Source organism: Lepidochelys olivacea (genome assembly GCF_965140295.1).
Source record: "Lepidochelys olivacea isolate rLepOli2 genome assembly, chromosome: 1".
In the NCBI taxonomy this organism is placed as follows: Eukaryota; Metazoa; Chordata; order Testudines; family Cheloniidae; genus Lepidochelys; species Lepidochelys olivacea.
In genome coordinates, this window is record NC_140411.1 from 142,423,204 (window position 1) to 142,443,965 (window position 20,762).

The 20,762-nt window shown below is 39.9% G+C and overlaps 1 protein-coding gene across 4 annotated transcripts in view; it reads right to left on the reverse strand.

Moving 5' to 3' along the window:
• The window catches only part of RPS6KA3 (ribosomal protein S6 kinase A3), a 125,814-nt gene that overhangs the window by 16,398 nt on the left and 88,654 nt on the right, over window positions 1–20,762 (reverse strand). For 3 of the 4 annotated variants that reach the window (XM_084614259.1, XM_084614257.1, XM_084614260.1), the window contains 5 exons: window positions 20,319–20,444; window positions 11,800–11,889; window positions 2,754–2,912; window positions 868–1,029; window positions 565–641 (listed from right to left, as the gene is read on the reverse strand). In XM_084614259.1, coding sequence (XP_084470385.1) covers window positions 565–641; window positions 868–1,029; window positions 2,754–2,912; window positions 11,800–11,889; window positions 20,319–20,444 — 614 coding nt within the window. The remainder of the gene's footprint in view (window positions 1–564; window positions 642–867; window positions 1,030–2,753; window positions 2,913–11,799; window positions 11,890–20,318; window positions 20,445–20,762) is intronic. The other variant, XM_084614258.1, reaches the window with a different exon arrangement.

Genomic DNA, 20,762 nt, shown 5'->3' on the forward strand with positions numbered 1-20,762 from the left:
TTCTTAAAAACCAGTGTGGGAGATCAGAAGCACAGTTTGTGACTGGTGGGGAATTCAACTTGAGTGTTATCCACCAGTCTTGGGAGTATCTGCTCTCCCTTTTGGAAATGCCAAGGTCAGGGCAGGCTGCAGTGAGGGCTGCTCTAGGAACAACATGTCACAACTGGTAAATCTTAACCACATATATTCTCTTCAATATGCATAGTACTTTCTAGCTTTTTTGGTAGGAACAAGTTTCCACTTCATGTAAAGTAACAGTGTATGAGAGTCTATTCCTATTCTTAAATAATCAAAAGGCTACAAAACATACATTTGATATAATCTTTGACTGGATTTAACAACAGTTAAGCAAACTCATAAAGGGAAGTTTATTTTAGATATCAGACTCTTAAGAACTTGATCCTACCACATGCAGAGCACCTTCAACTCCCACTGAAACCAGCATCCAGAACCTCCCAGGAATATTAGCAACTTGCAGGATTGAGCACATAATCAATACTTTGTTTGAGAATAGTAAACCTATATAAACAAACAAAAAAACCCACTAAATTTCTGCAAACTCACCCAGTGAGCATAGTATAAAGCAGGACACCAAGACTCCATATATCACAAGCAGCATCATAGCCTTGCCTTTTTAAAACCTGTGAAAAGCAAATATATTAATTTCTACAGAAAACAGTATACTTTACTATGATTTTGGTGCCAAAGTTATATTACTTCAAAGATCTCAACTGTTTATTGTTTCAAAAGCTAAATTCATTGATAATTTTACAACTATGCAATAATGGAGAAACAATGTTTAAATGATGGGGGAAAAAAAACTATTAAGATAATCTGAAGGAATGTAAACCAGAACTTGATATTTACCTCTGGAGCAACAAAATTTGCTGTGTAACATGGAGTCATCAAAAGACCATTTTCTGCTCTTAGTTGTTTTGCAAAGCCAAAATCACAAATTCGAATTGATTCTGGGTTACCAGATTCATCAACGTAAAGAATGTTGCTAGGTTTCAGATCTCTATGAACAACCTAAATAAAAACACAAATACAAAAAACAAAATATAGGATAGCGTTCTCTATTATAAGCACTTACTTCACTGCTTTTTAATTTGCAGTTAGCAATGGACTTTAAAAGAAGGTGATGTTTCTAATATCAACTCCAATACACTATATGCATTGTTTTTGGCTACCCAGAATGTCAGAATGGTGAAATACATGAGTTAATTTTGAGAACAATACAATAGGTCCAGTTTTCAAATTTGGGCACTCCGAGCATGAAAGTGATGTTTGGCATGAGTTGATTATGATGAACACTGTGACGGAGTGGACTAGGCCCTGAGGCCCCCTGCTGGAGGCCTTGTGGCCCTGCCACACCCCGCCTCAGAAAAGGGAAGTAGAGGGGTCCTCCAAGTTGCCTAGAGCAGCTGTGTGAGAAACAGCCAATTAGAGCCCAGCAAGTCAGCATAAGAAGAGCTGTAGGGCCAAAGCGAGTTCAGTTCTTTGCTAGAGCTGAAGGAGAATGGATGGTCCTCCAGGCTGCCTGCTGAGACTGCACAAGGACAAGGCCCTGAGGTAAGGGTGAAGAACGTGCAGGAGCTGCAGGGAAGCGGCCCAGGGAATTATAGCAGCAATGCAGTTTATTTAAAGGGACATTGCGAACAGCTGCTATCTCTAGGTTCCTTGGGCTGGGAACTAGAGTAGAGGGTGGGCCTGGGTCCCCCCCACTAGCTACTGGGAAAGTGGCCTGGACTTTGAGGCACCTCAGAAAGGGGACTGAACTGTAGTGGCCCAGCTGAAGAGCTGGGGACAGAAAGGCCCTGAGAGGGTGAAGACATTGCTTCCAGGGAAAGAGTCCTGGGGCACTGCTCTATTATGAGCAGGAACAGAGACACATTACAGAGGGCACTGAGAGAGGCCCCTGTTGGACTTGTACCCCGAAAGGGGTTTGCGTTGCTTTTATCTCACAGACTGTGTATGACTTGGCCGGAGTCAGAGCCATCATAAACAGGTAGAGAGTGTGCAGGCACACGCGCTCGGCTGGGGGGCGCTCGCGAGAGGTGAGTGCAACTCCCTTACAAACATCAAGTAATTTCATCTCCAAATTTTCTAGAACTATAGTGTTTGGAGAAACAAAGATCACGTAGGCTGAATTATTGACAACTGCTTCTTGAAATATACAGTTAGGAATATGGACTTCAACGTTTGTCACAAAGACTGTTACCGTACATAATGGGATGCCATGGCAGACAAGCAAATGAATGTATTAATGAGTTGTTAATTATAAAGCTTATTTTCCCCTTCTTTTTCTTCTCATCACAGTTACAGATGTTTCATCTGTTTTCCTCATCCAAGCCCTCCACTTGTTTTGGTAACATCACTACTTTCTGCCTTATGGTTTCCCTGGCTCCCAATGTCACACTCCATCTTTGTCCTTACCCATTGGGTTCCCTTCTTTTACAATACAAGGATTCTTCACTCTTGACTCCAACTATCACCACATCAACCTTACCCACCTCTAAATTACTTGTCTGTCAAAATGAGCTTTCCGCTACAGAAACTATGGGGAGTTTCAGAGTTTTGTAGAAAAGGTTTGGTGCAGTATAGTTATTTTCTAGGAAACATTTGTTAAATTTTTACACAATGGAAGAATGTATCAGATGTGGATTTGTCCTTGCAACTTGGCACAGGGAAGTGTGTTTCAATATATATTAGATAATGCATTCCTAAATGTTTTCTTCAAGTAGAAGACTTACCCCTTGTGCATGGAGGTACTCAACAGTTCTTGTTATTGTGAGCAGGACAGCACTAGCTTCTCGTTCTGAGAAAAATTTTTGCCTAAGAATTTTGTCCAGGAGTTCTCCTCCTTTCATAAGTTCTGTTACCACATATACGTACTTTCCATCATCATACACCTACAAAAATGAAATAAATTAGCATGTAAACTTCTTTATAAAAAGCTTTCTTATATTACCCTTCTCTAAGGATGTCAGGATAGTGCAGATAACCCAAAAGGATTCTTTTTATTAGAAAACCTGTGGAATTACTGCCACTCCCCAACCAACCTATTTGAACAATATTTTAAATTGCAAAATGAGCACAAAACTTTATCCACTAAACAACGTACAGTAACTGAATAACATGTAATAAATTGCTAGGCAAAACTCTGAAAACAAAACAGGTGAGTAAAATTTAAGAGTGCTCAGATTACTACTTTGATATCTAAATAAATATTAGATCTGGATGCAGTAAAGTGGAGATAATAAGGTAACACTGCTATTGTCAAGGCTGAATTAGAGCTAATTTCATATTCAAGTAACTATTCCACAAAAAAGTGCAGCAATGGCTAGAAATCAGCCATATCAGCATCAGTTCTAGGGCATTATAAAATAACTTAAGATTCATCTTACATAATAAATTGGGGACACTGCAGTTAGTGCATGAAACAATCTGTTTGATTTCCAAATGCTACAATGCTAATTGTGTCAATAAAATCTAAGTCAATTTATAAATTCCTATCCCATTTCTTGGCAAATTTGATATTGTGCACACACGTACTATTCTAAAAAGCTTATTGAAGTCCATTAAGACTTCATCCTGTATTTTTCACTATGAAAAATTGTTTAAGTGCTTTTGTTTATGTCCATTTAGTCTGCTTCTATTTTGGTGAGATGAGGTGAGTGAGGTAATTATCTTCAACGTCACCAACGGAAGCTGGTCCAAGAGTCAAGCTCTTGAGCTCTGTGTGGCTTTTAGCTTGTCTCTTTCACCAACAGAAGTTGGTGCAATAAAAGATATTACCGCACCCACCTTGTCCCTCTAATATCCTGGGATGGCTTGGCTACAACTATGTTCTAGTCTGCTGAAACAACTAACCAGTTATCCATCTTACCAGCTGGGGGCACTGCAGCTTATAAACTGCATAGAAGCACCTTGAAAGCATTAATATCTGAATACCACAGTTCATTTTTATTGCACTTCCTTGGGCTTTTAACTTCAATCTCCTTCAAAATTTGGCTTCTGTTTTAAAGAAAACTTCATTAAGTGATCCCCTTATGCAGAAATGTAATTTTAGAGAAATCATTCCTCATTATTCCCTCAGTGAGGGGGGAAAAACAGTAACAGAAAACGTGAAAATGGCAGAGGTGCTTAATGACTTCGTTTCAGTTTTCACCAAGAAGGTTGGTGGTGACTGGACGTCTAACATAGTGAATGCCAGTGAAAATGAGGTAGGATCAGAGGCTAAATTAGGGAAAGAACAAGTTAAAAATTACTTAGACAAGTTAGATGTCTTCAAGTCACCAGCGCCTGATGAAATGCATCCTAGAATACACAAGGAGCTGACTGAGGAGATATCTGAATCATTAGTGATTATCTTTGAAAAGTCATGGAAGACTGGAAAAGCACAAATACAGTGCCCATCTATAAAAAGGGAAATAAGGACAACCCAGGGAATTACAGACCAGTCAGCTTAACTTCTGTACCCGGAAAGATAATGGAGCAAATAATTAAGCAATCAATTTGCAAACATCTAGAAGATAATAAAGTGATAAGGAACAGTCAGCATGGATTTGTCAAGAACAAATTGTGTCAAACCAACCTGATAGCTTTCTTTGACAGAGTAACAAGCCTTGTGGATAAGGGGGATGTGGTATATCTTGACTTTAGTAAAGCTTTTGATACGGTCTTGCATGACCTTCTCAAACAAAATAGGGAAATGCAAGCTAGATAGAGCTACTATAAGGTGAGTGAATAACTGGTTGGAAAACTGTTCCCAGGGAGTAGTTATCAGTGGTTCACAGTCATGCTGGAAGGGCATAAAGAGTGGGGTCCCGCAGGGATCAGTTCTGGTTCGGGTCAATATCTTCATCAATGATTTAGATGACAACAGAGAGTACACTTATAAAGTTTGCAGACGATACCAATCTGGGAGGGGTTGCAAGTGCTTTGGAAGATAGGATTATAATTCAAAATGATCTGGAGAAATGGTCTGAAGTAAACAGGATGAAATTCAATAAGGACAAATGCAAAGTACTCCACTTAGGAAGAAACATTCAGTTGCACACATACAAAATGGGAAATGACTGCCTATGAAGGAGTACTACAGAAAGATCTTGGGGTCATAGTGGACCACAAGCTAAATATAAGTCAGTGTAACACTCTTGCAAAAAAAGCGAACATCATTCCGGGATTTATTAGTAGGAGTGTTGTAATCAAGACATGCAATGTAATTCTTCTGCTCTACTCCATGCTGATTAGGCCTCAACTGGAGTATTGTGTCCAGCTCCGAGCACCACATTTCAGGAAAGATGTGGACAAATGGGTGAAAGTCCAGAGAAGAGCAACCAAAATTCTTAAAGGCCTAGAAAACAAGACCTAGGAGGGAAGATTAAAAAAAAACAAAACAATTTTTTCAGTCTGGAAAAGAGAAGACTGGAGGTGGGGGAGGTCATGATAATAGTTTTCAAGTACATAAAAGGTTGTTACAAGGAGGAGGGAGAAAAATTGTTCTTGTTAACCTCTGAGGATAGGACAAGAAGCAATGGCTTTAATTGCAGCAAGGGAGGTTTAGGTTGGACATTAGGAAAAGTTTCCTGTCAGGGTCGTTAACCACTGGAATAAATTGCTTAGGGAGGTTGTGGAATCTCCATCATCAGAGGTTTTTAAGAGCAGGTTAAACAAACACCTGTCAGGGATGGTTTCGATCAGTGGGGGGCAACCTGTGGCAACTGGGAGCTGCAAGGCAGCATGCCTGCGGACGGTCAGTGTAAACAAACTGTCTTGTGGCCCGCCAGTGGTTTAGAGAATACTTAGTCCTGCCATGAGCGCAGGGGACTGGACTAGATGACATCTTGAGGTACCTTCCAGTCCTATGATTCAATATAAAATTTCCAAAATGTTAGCATTATCTGCCCCTATACCAGGGGTGGGCAAACTACAGCCCGGGGCCACATCTGGCCCTCCAGATGTTTTAATTTGGCCCTCAAGCTCCCGCTGAGGTGCTGAATCAGGGGCTTACCCAGCTTCGTGGGCTCCCAGAAGCAGAGGCATCTCCCCTCTCTGGCTCCTATGCATAGGGGCAACCAGGGGGCTCCTCAAGCTGCCCCTGCCCCAAGCGCCGCCCCTGCAGCTCCCATTGGCCAGGAAACGCAGCCAATGGGAGCTGCAGGGGTGGCGCCTGTGGACAGGGCAGCATGCAGAGCTGTCTGGCCACGCCTCCGTAAAGGAGTCGGAGGTGGTACATGTCACTGCTTCTGGGAGCTGCCTGAAGTAAGTGCCCCCTAGAGCATGCACCCCTGACCCCTCCCCCACACATGCTCCAACCCCATGCCCCAGCCCTGATCCCCCTCATGCCCTCCAACCCCTCGGTCCCAGCCCGGAGCACCCTCCTGACCCCCAATCCCTCGGTCCCAGCCCCACCCCAGAGCCTGCATCCCCCGCCGGAGCCCTCACCCCCCCTCCACCCCAACCTCCAATTTCGTGAGCATTCATGGCCTGCCATACAATTTCGATAAACAGATGTGGCCCTCAGGTCAAAAAGTTTTGCCCATCCCTGCCCTATAGTATCTGCCAAAAACAGCAAAATTACTTTTGTTTCGCTTTTAAATTAAAAGAGGTATTCCTTGGTGCTAGTAAAATAAAATTGTGTGTTTAGCTAATGAATGAATCAAGAGGAAATCTCTTGTCATTTTTATTTTTCTCCTCTCAATCTCTAAAGCAATTACAGTTTACACTTTATTATATTGTATAGTATAGGCGAACAGAATTAGCAAATTTTGGTTTTCAAGGTGAAGGAAGTTTAGTTACTCAAGTGTTTAAAAGTGACATTTCTATATCTTTAAATACACTACAGTATAGTTAATATCAGTTAGGTAGGGGTTTTTGTTTTTTTCATTTATTTGCTTTATCAATAATAACTGAGATGAGAAAAAATTCATATTGTAGAAAATATGCTTTTCAATAAGGCTGCTTCCAAATACAGAAGAAAAAGCTATAGGAGTTAACTTAGCCATCAATTCCCTAGTTTTTACAGGCTCATGATTTTCTGAAAACACAAATTACAAAATTTGAGTTCCTCCCAGAAAGCAAGAATTATTTAATTTTTTTCAATGTAAATTCCTGAATGAATTAATTCAAATAACTAAAAATAGTAAATGTCTTAACCCAAAAGAAGTTAAGATTAATGTTATACAAAATGTAAAAAACAGAGAAATTAAATAATTCTGGACACTAAAATGGTAAAATATTACAGATCTAAAACTGATGCTGATTTCTTCCAGGGTAAGTACATACTAGTTTAGGTAAAACGGAAAAGGGGACATTTTATCATAGCATCATTACAGATCTCAAATGGTAAGAGTAATCAGTATTTCAAATCTTAGCTTGGATGTCCTCCTTCAGCTACACTGATAGTGGCTTTCAGGGTCTGAAAGGCTCTTGTTTGGTGAACAGTAGAGAAGGGTAAAAGTAACCAGTGTTTCAAATATTAGTTTGGATATTCACCTTCAACATTTGGCTGTACATTATTCACAATTCTGCTTTTCTTGACATCAGTGAAAATGAATTTCACGAACAAGTGTCTTTGTAGTTCGGTCCATTCCCAGGAAGTAGTTTGTACTGAAAACTGCTGGAAAGGTTTTTTCCACAGTGGGGCACATATTGTGATGTAAAATGAAGAAGTGCCCCCCAAAATCTGAGGATGCTGAATTGCAAGGAAAATAGTGTCCTGACTATCCATCAGTCCAATGCAGCTACCTTTAAGGTGAAACATAACCAGGGCTGTGTGAAAATTGGAATTTCCATCCTGTGGGAAATTCCAGTATTTCTACATTTGTTTTCATCCTAAATCTGAACTAAAAGTAGAAATGTGAAAAAAAAAATTGAAAATGTTGAAACGTTTTGTTTTGGCATTCCAAAACTGATATTTTTTGTTTTAATACATTGAAACATTTCTTTCTGAGTCAATTCAATGTTAAGCTGAATGTTTCTAAGTGTCCATGATGCCTCATGGGGAGAGGTATTACTCACATTGTGCAGTAACCAGAGTTCTTTGATATCTGAAGTGGAACACCTACAGGGACTCTACTTGAAGAGACATTATTGACCTTGTGCAGTAACAGGAGTTATTCAAGGTATGTGTTCCTGTGGGTGCTCCTCTACCTGCCCTCCCCCCCCCTTCAGAATTCCCTTTGTGAGAGGAGGAGCCGAGAGCAGTTTGCTTGTGCAGCCCTGTATATCCTCCGATCAGGGAACGAAGATGTGTAGCATACATTTGTGGGCCGAACAGACTGCTATCGAAAATCTCAGATCGAAGGTGCAGGGCACATGCACATCTATACCCCTGTGGGTGCTCCACTTCAGGTGATTCCTGAGTAGTATCCTCATATTGCATTGCCAATTGCAGCATCTGATCTAGAGGCATGAACCAGAACATAATAGTTGGAGGAAGTACATACAAAGATCCAGGTTACAGTGCTGCAAATTTCAGTAACTGAAATGTCTTTGATTAATGCCATTGATGTAAACTGTGACCTTGCAGAATGAACTATTTATTACTCTAGAATGTCAACAAAGTTATAACATGCAATAATAATTCCAGAGATCCATCTTGAGTCTCTTTGGGTGGAGAATGCACATCCTTTGTACCTGTCCTCAACTGAAGAGAATCTAAAAGACTTTCAGAACAGTTTGGTTTTGTAGAGTTTGAAAGCTAATGCCCTTCTGACATACAGGGTACAAAACGCAGCTTCTTGTCTAGTCTGATGTTGTTTCTGGGGGGGAAAATAGGAGATGAACAGTCTGCTTAATATGAAATTCAGACACCTGAGGGAGGAACTTGGGATGTGGTCGGAACAATACCTTTTCCTTGAAAAACACGGTAGAAGGAGGGTCTCCCATCAAAGTCCCCAGTTCTCTAAACCCTGTGGGTGGAAGTGATGGCCATGAAGAAAGCTGTCTTCATGGACAAATGAAGCAACGAACATGTAACTAATGGCTCAAAGGGGTGTTTCGTAAGGCAATTAAGAGCCAAGTACAAATCCCTTATTGGAGTAGATTCTCTAGTCTGTGGAAAAATATTAATCAGTCCTCTGAGAAACTGGAGGCTGTGGGTTGAACAAACACTGAAAACCTTGTGTGGACAAATGAACCTTGACAGAACTCCTAGCTAGAGCTGATGTCTTTAATTCCAACAGGTAGTCAAGGATGGTGGAAAGAGAAGAGTGAAAGGGAAAGACTTGCTGATGGGTACACACAAGTGGTGTTCCATGCCTATAATCTCAGAATTTCCAGATTGGGGTGAAGCATCTGACCGGCATGCTAAGACAACAGACAGCAATGGGTTGGAAGTCTCATTGGTAGATGAGAAGTAATTTGAATGAGGTAAGGATACCAAACTAGTCTTGGTGCAATTAAAATGACCCTGGGACTTGTCTTGCTTGATTTTGTTCAGTACTTTCAAAAGTAATGGTGTTGGTGCATATGCATAAAGAAGGCCTCTTGTCTACAAGAGAAGGAAGGCATGCCCAGTGACTGAGGGTCATGCTCGAGCAAAATTTCTTACACTTTTCTGTTGATGGATAGTTGCAAAAAGGTCTACCTCTGAAATCCTCAAGTTAAGAATATGTTGTTGAAAGCTTCTGAGTCTAGATCCCATTTGTAATTTTGGGAGAAGTGCCTGAACAGGTTATTGGCCATGGTGTCTTGAACAACTAGAAGGTAAGAAGCTGAGAGAGACTACCTGTCTGGCTATGCACCAATTCCAGAGTTTTATTATTTCGGCACAGAGTTAAAGAAAAACATGCTCCTCCCTGACAACGGATATAAAACATGCAGGCTATATTGTCTATCAAGCTCTTGACTGACCTGGATCTGGTCAGAGAAAGGAAGTGAAAGCAAGCATTGCTAGCTGTTCTCATTTCTAGAAGGTTGACGTTGAGAAACTGTTCTTGGGATGACCACTTGCCCTGAACTGAGAGGCCCCAGCTGAAGGGGGAAGCATCTGATGTTGTCATGATGGTAAGGGACTTCTCAATAAACTGGACTCCTGCAGAGTCTTTGAAAGGGTCCTTTCACCAGCTGAGTGACTGCAGAACCCACTTGGATAGACACTTGTTTGTTCAGACTGTGCTTGTTTGATATATAGACTATCCTGAGTCATCACTGAAGGTATTGAAGATGTAACCTGGTGTTTTGAATTACACCACCACATGCTGACACATGCCCCAATAGCCGAAGACCATTCCTTACTGAGGTTTCAGGGCTGAGCTGAAATCTCTGAGATCAGTGTCTTTTGGGTGAGAAATCTGTTGGTAGACAGGTAAGCACTGCCTGTCACTGTATGCAGAGAAGCTGCTATGAAATCTATCCGCAGCACTGGTGTCAAAGCAGACTTCTCAAGATTTAGTTGGAGGGCTAGTCTGTGGAATAACAAGATTATTCTTTCTATTGCTGACCATAGCTCTGGATAAGACTGGCCCCTGAGCAACCAAATGTTGAGGTAATGGAAGACAATTTTCTCTAAATGATGAAGGTGGGCAGCTACAACCACCATGATCTCTGAGAATACCATTGGGGCAGAGGAGAAGCCCAAAGGGAGGATGTGATATCAGTAGTGGTCGTGGCGGACTACAAAAATAAAGAAACCTCTGAACTGCAACATGAAAGTTGGCATCTCGACAGTTGACAGTCACAAACCGATCCGCAGAAATGAGAGAGGGCATTATAGCTGTGAGGGTCACCATCCTGAATTTCTGCTGTTTCACAGAGTGTTCAGACATCTGAGATCTAATAGCTGTCTACATCCCGCGTTCTTTCGTGGACCCAGAAAGTACTTGAATAAAACCACTTTCCTCTGTGCTGAACTGGAACAAAGGCCTTACTGAAATCCAGGCAGATTAGATCTACTACATTTCTTTCATCTAAAAAATCAGTTATCTTCTCAAAGAAGGAGATCAGGTTGGTCTGGCATGATCTACCTTTTGTAAAACCATGTTGCATTTTATCCCAATTACCATTCTCCTGTATACATCTCCTTGTCACCACATGGCTCTCTTATTGTAGTTCCCTCTTAAATGGGCTTACAGCAAGGTTTCTTTATCACTTGCAGCTTGTTCAGACCACAACAGCAAATCTGTTGACTGGTTTAAGGAACTGTGAAGATATTACGCCCACTCTACATTCTTTACACTGAATACCAAATCTCATCTAGGGATCTCACCATCATGTCTTAGGTTGGCAGACAGTCATGTCTCTGTTGGACTAGGCCATGGGTGTGCAGCTATGGAAATGAGCATGGTATAAGAACCTAGGTGGAATAGAACATACCTCCCCATAAATCCATATTAATTCATCTCTTCCCACTTTGAAGAACACCTAATTACTTCTTCACTCCTGAAGTGTTTTTGAATGACCACTGGACCTTTATTTATTAACTTTCCCTCCTACCCCTTCCCTTCATCTTGTCTTTTTTACATAATACAGTGACATTTTTCTTTTAATTAGTAATTTCAATCAGATTGTGATTAATATTTTATTGTATATTAATAAACTGTCTACTATGTTGAGTGTCTCAAATAAAAAGGACTATTTTTAACAATTACCTATTTTAGTTTAAAATTAAATATTGGCAAAAGCATATTAAGACATCTGAAATTGTACCATTTTACTCTTTATATTGGACAAAAGAACGTTTTTAGATACATCTAAAACATGCATGTTGTTCTTTGACATAGATACAAAATGAAGAGTGAAAACACTTTTATAATACCCTATCAAAGAATGAATCTTTTGGGGTCTACTTACATCTTTAAGGGTAATAATATTTGGATGCTGTCCATAGCGCAGTAGGATTTCAATTTCCTCTGTTGGATCTCTTTTGCTCTTGTCAATAATCTAGAAAACCAAGCAAGTTTGTAAGAATAAATATTTTCTAAACACTGAACATAGACAGATATTTTCATTTGTACAAATACACAACACTCCTCACCAATGTTTACAGGGATGCTGGCTACCAACCAAGATTTGGTTCCTTGAGACGAAGAAAAAATAATCTTTTGGAAGAAAGTAGAAAATTCTTCAGGTGGATGGGATGCTGGTGGATAACAATCCTGTTCTTCAGGTCACAATTATTAATGTGAAGATGGCAGTAAATAATACTTTAACCATCCACTTAATAAAGCATAAAGCCCCTGACTTTGGATGTGTTACTGAATCCTAGATGGATGACATTGCTGGACTCATTTTAGTTTGGCTGTCTCCAACTAGGCACCTGGGGCTAGATCTAAAAAGGGACTTAACTTTTAGGCCACCCAGTGGGATCCACAGCCCTGAGTTAGCTACCTACACTCCCTATACAATGCACAAGGAGAGACAGGCACCTAAGAATGGGATCCACATAAGCCAGGACGTTGAGTGTGGAGCTACCTAAGTTAGTCAATAAATATGCTGAGGAGAAGGATAGGTCCTAAGCTCACCCCTCAAAGTGAGTTAGGCTACCTCCAGGCTACAGGGAGGTGCCTATCTCAGCTCGTGGGATTCTGAGCCATGTACCTTCTCCTAGTTAGGTGTCCAAGTTGTTCCTTGCAAAAAACACCGGAGGAGGTGGTAGTAGTACTGCCCCACATATCCCCTGATAAGTTCTAGACCTGTGGTTAAAGCATTCACCTGGGATGTGAGAGACCCGGGTTAAATTTCTCTGCCTGAAGTAGAGAAGGGATCTGAACTTGGATTTTCCCCGTCCTACGAGAGTACTCTATCCACTGGGCTCTAGGGAATTTTGGGGTGTGCTGGTGGGGGGTGTCTCTCAGTCTTTCTATTGAAGCTTTAAGTTTCCACTGTATACAAATAACTGAATATGCACTGGGCCAGAGAGCAAGTGGTTGTTCTATAGCTCAGTGGTTAGAGCAATCTCATGGAAGGAGAGAGACCCATGTTCACATCCCTGCTTCACCTAAGGCGGAGGTAGGATTTGTATCCATGTCTCCCACATTCCAGAGTACCATCCTAACCACTGGGCTAGAAGTTATAAGGAGGGCACCACCACAACCGTCACCACCTGTTTTTTGTGCATTTAGACCTGATCTGAGCATGCCTACTGGATTTAGGAAGAAGGGCAGCACCTAGTTTGAGGATCACACTAGGGCTTAGGTGCATGCACCCTGGCAGAAACATAGGCTTGGCTTACAGTGGTGGCACCATGTAAGGTATGTGAAGCTACATATGATAGTGAAAAGCAGGCTGTGTCCACATTGCATTGTGCAGCTACATGCAACAATGAAAGGTTCTGACAGGGGGAAGCAGCAGGCTCACTGCTGCCAGAGCCTTTTGCTGCAGCAAGGACAGGTTCTGGCAGCTTCCCACTGCTGGAACCTTTCACCGCAGCAAAGAGACTCTGGCAGTGGGGAGGTGGCAGAGAAAACTCTAGCAGCTCCCTGCTGCCAGAGCCTTTTGCTCAGTGGGGAAAGGCTCCAGCAGCAGGGAGCTGCCAGAGCCTTCTCCTACTGCCTTCCCATCGCCAGAGACTTTTGCTGCAACAGGGAAAAGCTCTGCCAAAGGAAGGCAGAGGGACACTATGCTGCTAAAAAACACCAGTACAGAGATAGGAAGCACTGTTGGGGCATGTAGGGAGCTGTGTAGGGTATATACCCTCGCGTTCTGGTGTGCCTGTACTCTACTCACCTAAGCAGCTCCTCACCATCTACACTGCTATTTAAATACCTAGGGGGCTTTAACAATGGAAATTTGGGTACCTACGGACTCTAAGTGTCTACAGACTTAGGCAGCAGCTGAGTGGGAGTTTTGAGGATCTCAGTGATGCCTATATGTTGGACTTAGGCACCTAAACCCTTTTATAGATCTAGCCCCGGGTGCAGCAGGAGATATAAGAGACATGTGAAACCAGAAAAGGGAAACCCCCTGGGGTTTTCAGGTAAGCATTAGATGCTTATTTGAATCTATCAAAAACTATGACATTGCCCTACACCAACCATCCCTCCTTTAACAAGCACTGTTTTCCCCTACCTTTTGTCTTCTTGGGGGGAAGCCTCATGACTTGGTAACTCACATTTGGTATAACTGAAAATGTCTGGTGGGTTCAGTTTTGCCATTTGCCACTGAAGAAAATAAGCCTGCTCTTCCTCATGATGCACTACTTTCTTTCCTCCCTTCTACCTGAGTTGTGAGGTTTTCCCTGATGTCTCCTCCCTCTTTTTATCTCTTATCCCTTTCCTGCATGAGGTTTTGAATCCATTGCTTCTAGCTGAATCCTTCTTTCCCCCTGCACACTCCACTGCCTTCCTTCCTCATGCTTTCTCTCTGCTTCTTGAAGAAGAGGAGCTCCAGCAGAGGTAGCAGGTAGTAATAGCAACAGAGAAGGAAATGAGGCAATCTGAACAACAGTCCAAAAGGGCTTAGAGAAGGAACAGTAGTGCAAACACCGCTCTGTCCCAGCTATTCAGGACAGAGGAAGCTACCTGGGTAACCCAAGCACAAAAAGTCAGATCTACTCCTGATAGAGCAGACCAAATTCCCAGATAAGCTGATATTAATGAAAGAAAAAAGCATTTCTGGGAAAAGTTGGTAAATGTTTTCTTTCATAGTTTGAATGTGCTGAATCTGAAAATGATGTTTACCAAGCTGAATTTTGTATTTTAAGATAAGTAAATACAAAAAAGAACACGGCTACTGTCACTTACTCAAAAAATAAACAAAGTACAGGAGAGATATTTAATATCTTTCCTACTAATATCACAGATGGTACAGCAGAACCAAAATTCAATGAAGATGTCCTAGGAGATGGTTTAATGATTGCCATTCAGATTTGAAAACACTAGCACAGGATATGGCACTTTCCCGCAAACATCAATTTGAAAATGCTAAATCTGACTGGCCAAGTTTTAATGAAAAGCACAGTAACAATAACTCACCATTAACCTATTGGCTTATGCTTCAATAAGTCTGTTAGTCTATAAGGTGCCACAGGACTCTTTGCCGCTGTCACCATTAACTGAATACAGTTACATGCCTATCATTTGGTCCCCCGCTCATGAAGCTGATACACTGAATACTGGTGATAAAAAGATTTGCACAAGTCCCATGTTATTTTTAGGGCTGTCAAGCGATTAAAAAATTAATCACGATTGATCGCACTGTTGCACAATAATAGAATGCCATTTATTTAAATATTTTTGGACATTTTAAATATATTGATTTCAATTACAACACAGAATACAAAGTGTATAGTACTCACTTTATTTGATTATAAATATTTTCACTGGAAAAACAAAAAATAGTATTTTTCAATTCACCTAATAAAAATACTGTAGTGAAATCTCTATCATGAAAGCTGAACTTACAAATGTAGAATTATGTACAAAAAAACCTGCATTCAAAAATAAAACATTGTAAAACTTTAGAGCCTACAAGTCTAGTCGGTCCTACTTCTTGTTCAGCCAATTGCTCAGACAAACAAGTTTGTTTACATTTGCAGAAGATAATGCTGCCTGCTTCTTGTTTACGTCACCTGAAAGCAAGAATAGGCGTTTGCATGGCACTGTTGTAGCTAGTGTCGCAAGATATTTACATGCCAGAAGCACTAAAGAGTCATATGTCCTTTCAGGTTTCAACCACCATTCCAGGAGACATGCGTCCATGTTAATGACGGGTTCTACTTGATAACCATCCAAAACAGCGTAGACTGATCCATGTTCATTTTCATCATCATGAGTCAGATGCCACCAGCAGAAGGCTGATTTTCTTTTTTGGTGGTTTGGGTTCTGAGTTTCTGCATCAGAGTGTAGCTCTTTTAAGACTTCTGAAAGCATGTGCCACACCTCATCCCTCTCAGATTTTGGAACTTGGCAATTCAGATTCTTAAACCTTAGGTCGAGTGCTGTAGCTATCTTTAGAAATTTCACATTGGTATCTTCTTTGCATTTTGTCAAATCTGCAGTGAAAGTGTTCTTAAAACAAACATGTGCTGGGTCATCATCCGACACTGCTATAACATGAAATATATGGCAGAATGCAGGTAAAACACAGAGCAGGAGACATACAATTTTCCCCCAAGGAGTTCAGTCACAAATTTAATTAACACATTTTTTTAACAAGCGTAATTGGCATGGAAGCATGTCCTCTGGAACAATGGCCGAAGCATGAAGAGGCATATGAATCTTAAGCGCATCTGGCACATAAATATCTTGCAACGCCAGCTTCAACAGTGTCATGTGAATGCCTGTTCTCACTTTCAAGTGACACTGTAACTAAGAAGTGGGCAGCATTATCTCCCGTAAAGGTAAACAAACTTACTTCTTTTAGCAAATGGCTGAACAAGAAGTAGGAGTGAGTGGACTTGTATGCTCTAAAGTTTTACATTGTTTTGTTTTTGAGTGCAATAAAAAACCTACATTTGTAAGTTGCACTTTCATGATAAAAGAGATTGCACTACAATACTTGTATGAAGTGAACTGAAAAATACTATTCCTTTTATCATTTTTACAGTGCAAATATTTGTAATAAAAAATATGTGAGCACTGTACACTTTGTATTGTGTTGTAACTGAAATAGATATATTTAAAAATGTAGAAAAACATCCAAAATATTTAATAAATTTCAGTTAGTATTCTATTAACAGTGCGATTAATCACAATTAATTTAATTGATTAATTTTTTTTAGTTAATTGCGTGAGTTAATTGTGATTAATCAACAGCCCTAATTATCTTCAACAGAAACATGTTGATCAAGCACTCTTCCCTGTTCTGATGGACCTAAAATGGACTGTACCAGAATGTAAAGATATCCAGATTACATGCTTAGGAGGTCTACATACATCAGTGAATTTCCTAAAAATGTTCGGGCAGAATACACATGATTCTGGACTGTTGAGCATGTAGACTGAAAATGGCATTTCAGGTAGATAAAATGATAAGAGCATGTAATTTCTGATAAAAATTATGCAAAAGCCACTCATGCTTGTGAGAGTTGTAAGAGTTGCTTGTGGCAACTCTTATTACCACAACTTCTGACCTATCTATAGCAACACAACAAAAACTCAAAGAGAAACTCCTGGATGTTGCAAAATCTGAGGCGGAAGAAGATTACAATAACCTAGTGTCTATTCTGTCATCTGCAACTTTCTGTGACAAGATGCCATCATTAGTGCTGAGCAACATGGACAACCATCTCAATTTGTAGTACTGGTGCTAGTATGTGTGTATCCTCCTCCTCTTCCCCAGAGCTCAAGGAGATGGAATTTAGGAGCTTCATCTGTATGCCTTCAAAAGAATGCTTCTGTTCTTTCACCAATATGAACACACAAATTATGCTTGACGGGGATCTGTGTACTTAGCAGAAATGAACCAGCTCCCTCTGGAAGTACTTAAAGAGTTCTACAGAGGCAACTGGGTTGTGAAAGGTTCCAACCACAGATTCAAATCAGGAAGACCCAGACCATTCCCAAGCGTGGCTCAATGCCACTTGAAAGAAAGGAGGAATTAGAGGAATCACAGGAATGGCCTCAGCACTCAGCAGATGGGCTCTCTCACATAATCTACATGCCCGAACTGCAGCCCAAACCAGAAAACCGCTCAGTCTTGGGCTTGATGTCCAAATGAGTTACAATGAATCCACACCAGCACAAAAGCAACATGATTATGATTATGAAAATAAAGTATTAATGACACTTCAAAGATTAAAATTATTCACTACCAACACACTGCAAAACATTGCAACAAAAGATTTGGCCACAGAAGCGATTCAGAGAATTTTGCTGAATGCGGAAACATTTGGCTAGGAGCAACTGAATAACTTTGTTCAGAAAAGGCTCATGACACCAGAGAAATTAAGTCCCCATACCAAATTCCGTGACCCACTGAGAAAGACAAGGGCTCTGATGTTTTCCTCCCTCCATGCAGTTGGAAAAACAAAAACAAAGACAAGGTAGTCACAATACAAGTTGACAGTCTCATACTACAGTGCGTAATTAATGCCTATAATGGAGGAAGGATGGTGGATCTGCATAAAATATTATGTCATGAACTAATGTCAATTCCTCTTTATCTTGCTGAGGTAAATGGGCATCTTAAAATTGGAAATAAGTCTGTTATGTTACTCATTTTAACCAGAGACATCCCTTGTCCTCCTGAGATAACACTTGATAGTACATCCTCTCTGGTGATTGATGGCCAAGCATATGTAATGGCACAGAGAAAATCTCTTCCATGTTCAACCTTTCTATTAAAGGAATGATATGACAGAAGTGCTCTAAAGCTTCTAAGTTAATTGGAAAAAAGTTAATTGGAGAACAGATCTGTTCTAATTCCCAACAGCTGGCCAGACTTTTTGGCCCATTCCCAAAGTAAGGCTGATCTGGCTTGCTTGTTCTCTGAAGAACTCCTAGCCCATGCTCTGCAAATCAAAACAATTGTCACATCTGGAGAGTGCAGAGACAACAGTATAGTTAAGTCATCAAACCCAATTTTGAATACAAGTGTGTCGCACATCAACACAAGACAATGATGTTCTTTTTCTGTTAGTGGCACACGATGACAAAATGCCTTGCAGCAAGCTGTGGATGAAGGTGGAATATCAAAAAAATTCAAATACATTCCTGTGCATACTATTTAAGAGAAGCTTTTGCCTGTGTTTCCTCACACAGATATAGACACAATATTCTCCTTCCATGCTCTGACAGGCTGTGATACTCTTTCCCATATTGCTGGCCACAGCAAGAAAACTGCTTAGACAGTATCCATGGAGAAACACGGACTTCAAATAAACTGAGAGAAGGATGATCCCCAAAATGAATCAATCATTTCAGCAGAAAAATTGATCTGCAACATGTACAATTTACCTGATGAGCAGAGCTGCAACAAGGCACAGTGATATTGTTCTCCAAGTGTTGATCACTGGAGGCATGGACCCTAACAAGCGATGCATTGTGCTGCAACATCCAAAGAGCTCACTTTCAAGTAGAGGCAGGCAAACTGCAACAATCTCACACTACTCTCACCAGAAAATATGGGTTGGACCAAACACAATGGAGAACTGGTACCCAAGCTAACGTCACTGGAGCCAATCCCCGACAGCTGTGCAGAAATTGCTACCTATGGATGTGTCAAAGGGTGCACATCACAATGCTGTTGCAGCAGAAATGCTGCACTGGGGCCTTTACATGCAAGGAGTGCGTTGGCAAACGTACGAACTGTTAAATTATACTTTTTTAAATAATGTGCAGGATATATAGTAGCTGTTTTTACTGGAATAAAAACCACAGAAAAATAATTTTTTCTCCAAATTTTACTTAAATGTTGAACTCTAATTTAGAAAGTGAAACATTCAACTTGGTAATCATTTATTCCAGATTCAATGCATTCAAATTATGAAAGATAATTTGTTTACCTACTTCCCCCCAAAATGCATCTTACATCTTATTTTACAGAAAATGTATCCAGTTTATGACGAAAACCAGACTGATGGCATGTAAACAAATACCTCTGTTGGAATTCAAGGGTTCCTTGTGAGTAGCCTGTATATCACACTATACGAGTGTGAAACCAAACTGAACAATTCTGTCCATATGTCTGAATGGTTCTATAATTCTAAAAGGTAAATTGCTTCAAAATATAACTAAGATTTTAAAAAAGTTCGCCACACTCTGTTCCTGCTTTGACAGTTACACAGATATCCCCATTGGTAAGACAAATTTTATTGCCTTTTATTCAATATTGTAACATTTTTGAAAGCTAGATTTGATTCACTTGGCATCGCTTATTGCTTTTTAACATATTAAAAACCTTGTTAAAATATTAATGATTTAAACCAACAAAAAAGCAAGGAAATGCAGAGTCGAGGTTCCCTCTGGAAAAAAAAAATGCCAATGTGTACTAAACTACACAAACAGCACAGCTAGGAACAGGGATTTATGTGATCATCTATATATCTACTTCAGAACTAAAAGAAACAATTATATTTAAGTTAATCTAATCATTGTCATTTCTGTATATAATGCTTAGTAATAATATACTTCGTAATAATGCTTAGTAATGCAGTCTCTTTGGTGTATATTCTCTCCCAGAAGCATGCATGTAAGAGAGTTAGATAAGCGTTTCATGGGGAACATTTAAAAAAAATAAAATAGCAACAAAACATGAAATTTAATGAATACGTGACATTTGCAGTCACAATTTTTTCTATTCATTTAAGAAAAAAACAATTTGCTATTTTGTTTATGGTAGATAAATTTAAGCTAACATTGACCTATTATGACTGTAAATTCTGAAAATATGATTGTTAGCAATTAAGAGTTTTTTTTAACAGTGGTTACCTTAACTGCATATTCCATATTGGTAGCTTTATGTATACATCTCTTGCAGATAGAATAAGAACCAACTCCAATGTCTTCTTTTACTTCATATCCATCAGTAAACTGAATGCTGTTCCTGTGCAACTGCTACCAAAATAATATTATTAATTGACGATTACTTTAAAAATATACATCATCATCTACATTACAAATCAATTGGAAATATTTGTTCCCTATAGTTTAAATTAATAATCTTTTTAGGTCAAAATCTTTTCAAAATCCTTCTGTTTGAGTAAGATATATTATAAATCATATAAATCCCATCCATTTATAGCATATCATAGAAATTCTATGACAAGTCTACATTTGGGATTCCTGCTCTGTTAATTTAAACAAATAATATGAAACAGAAAACAGATCAGAAGACTTCCCATTAATCTTAAGAAATACCATTTTTTCTGGTCT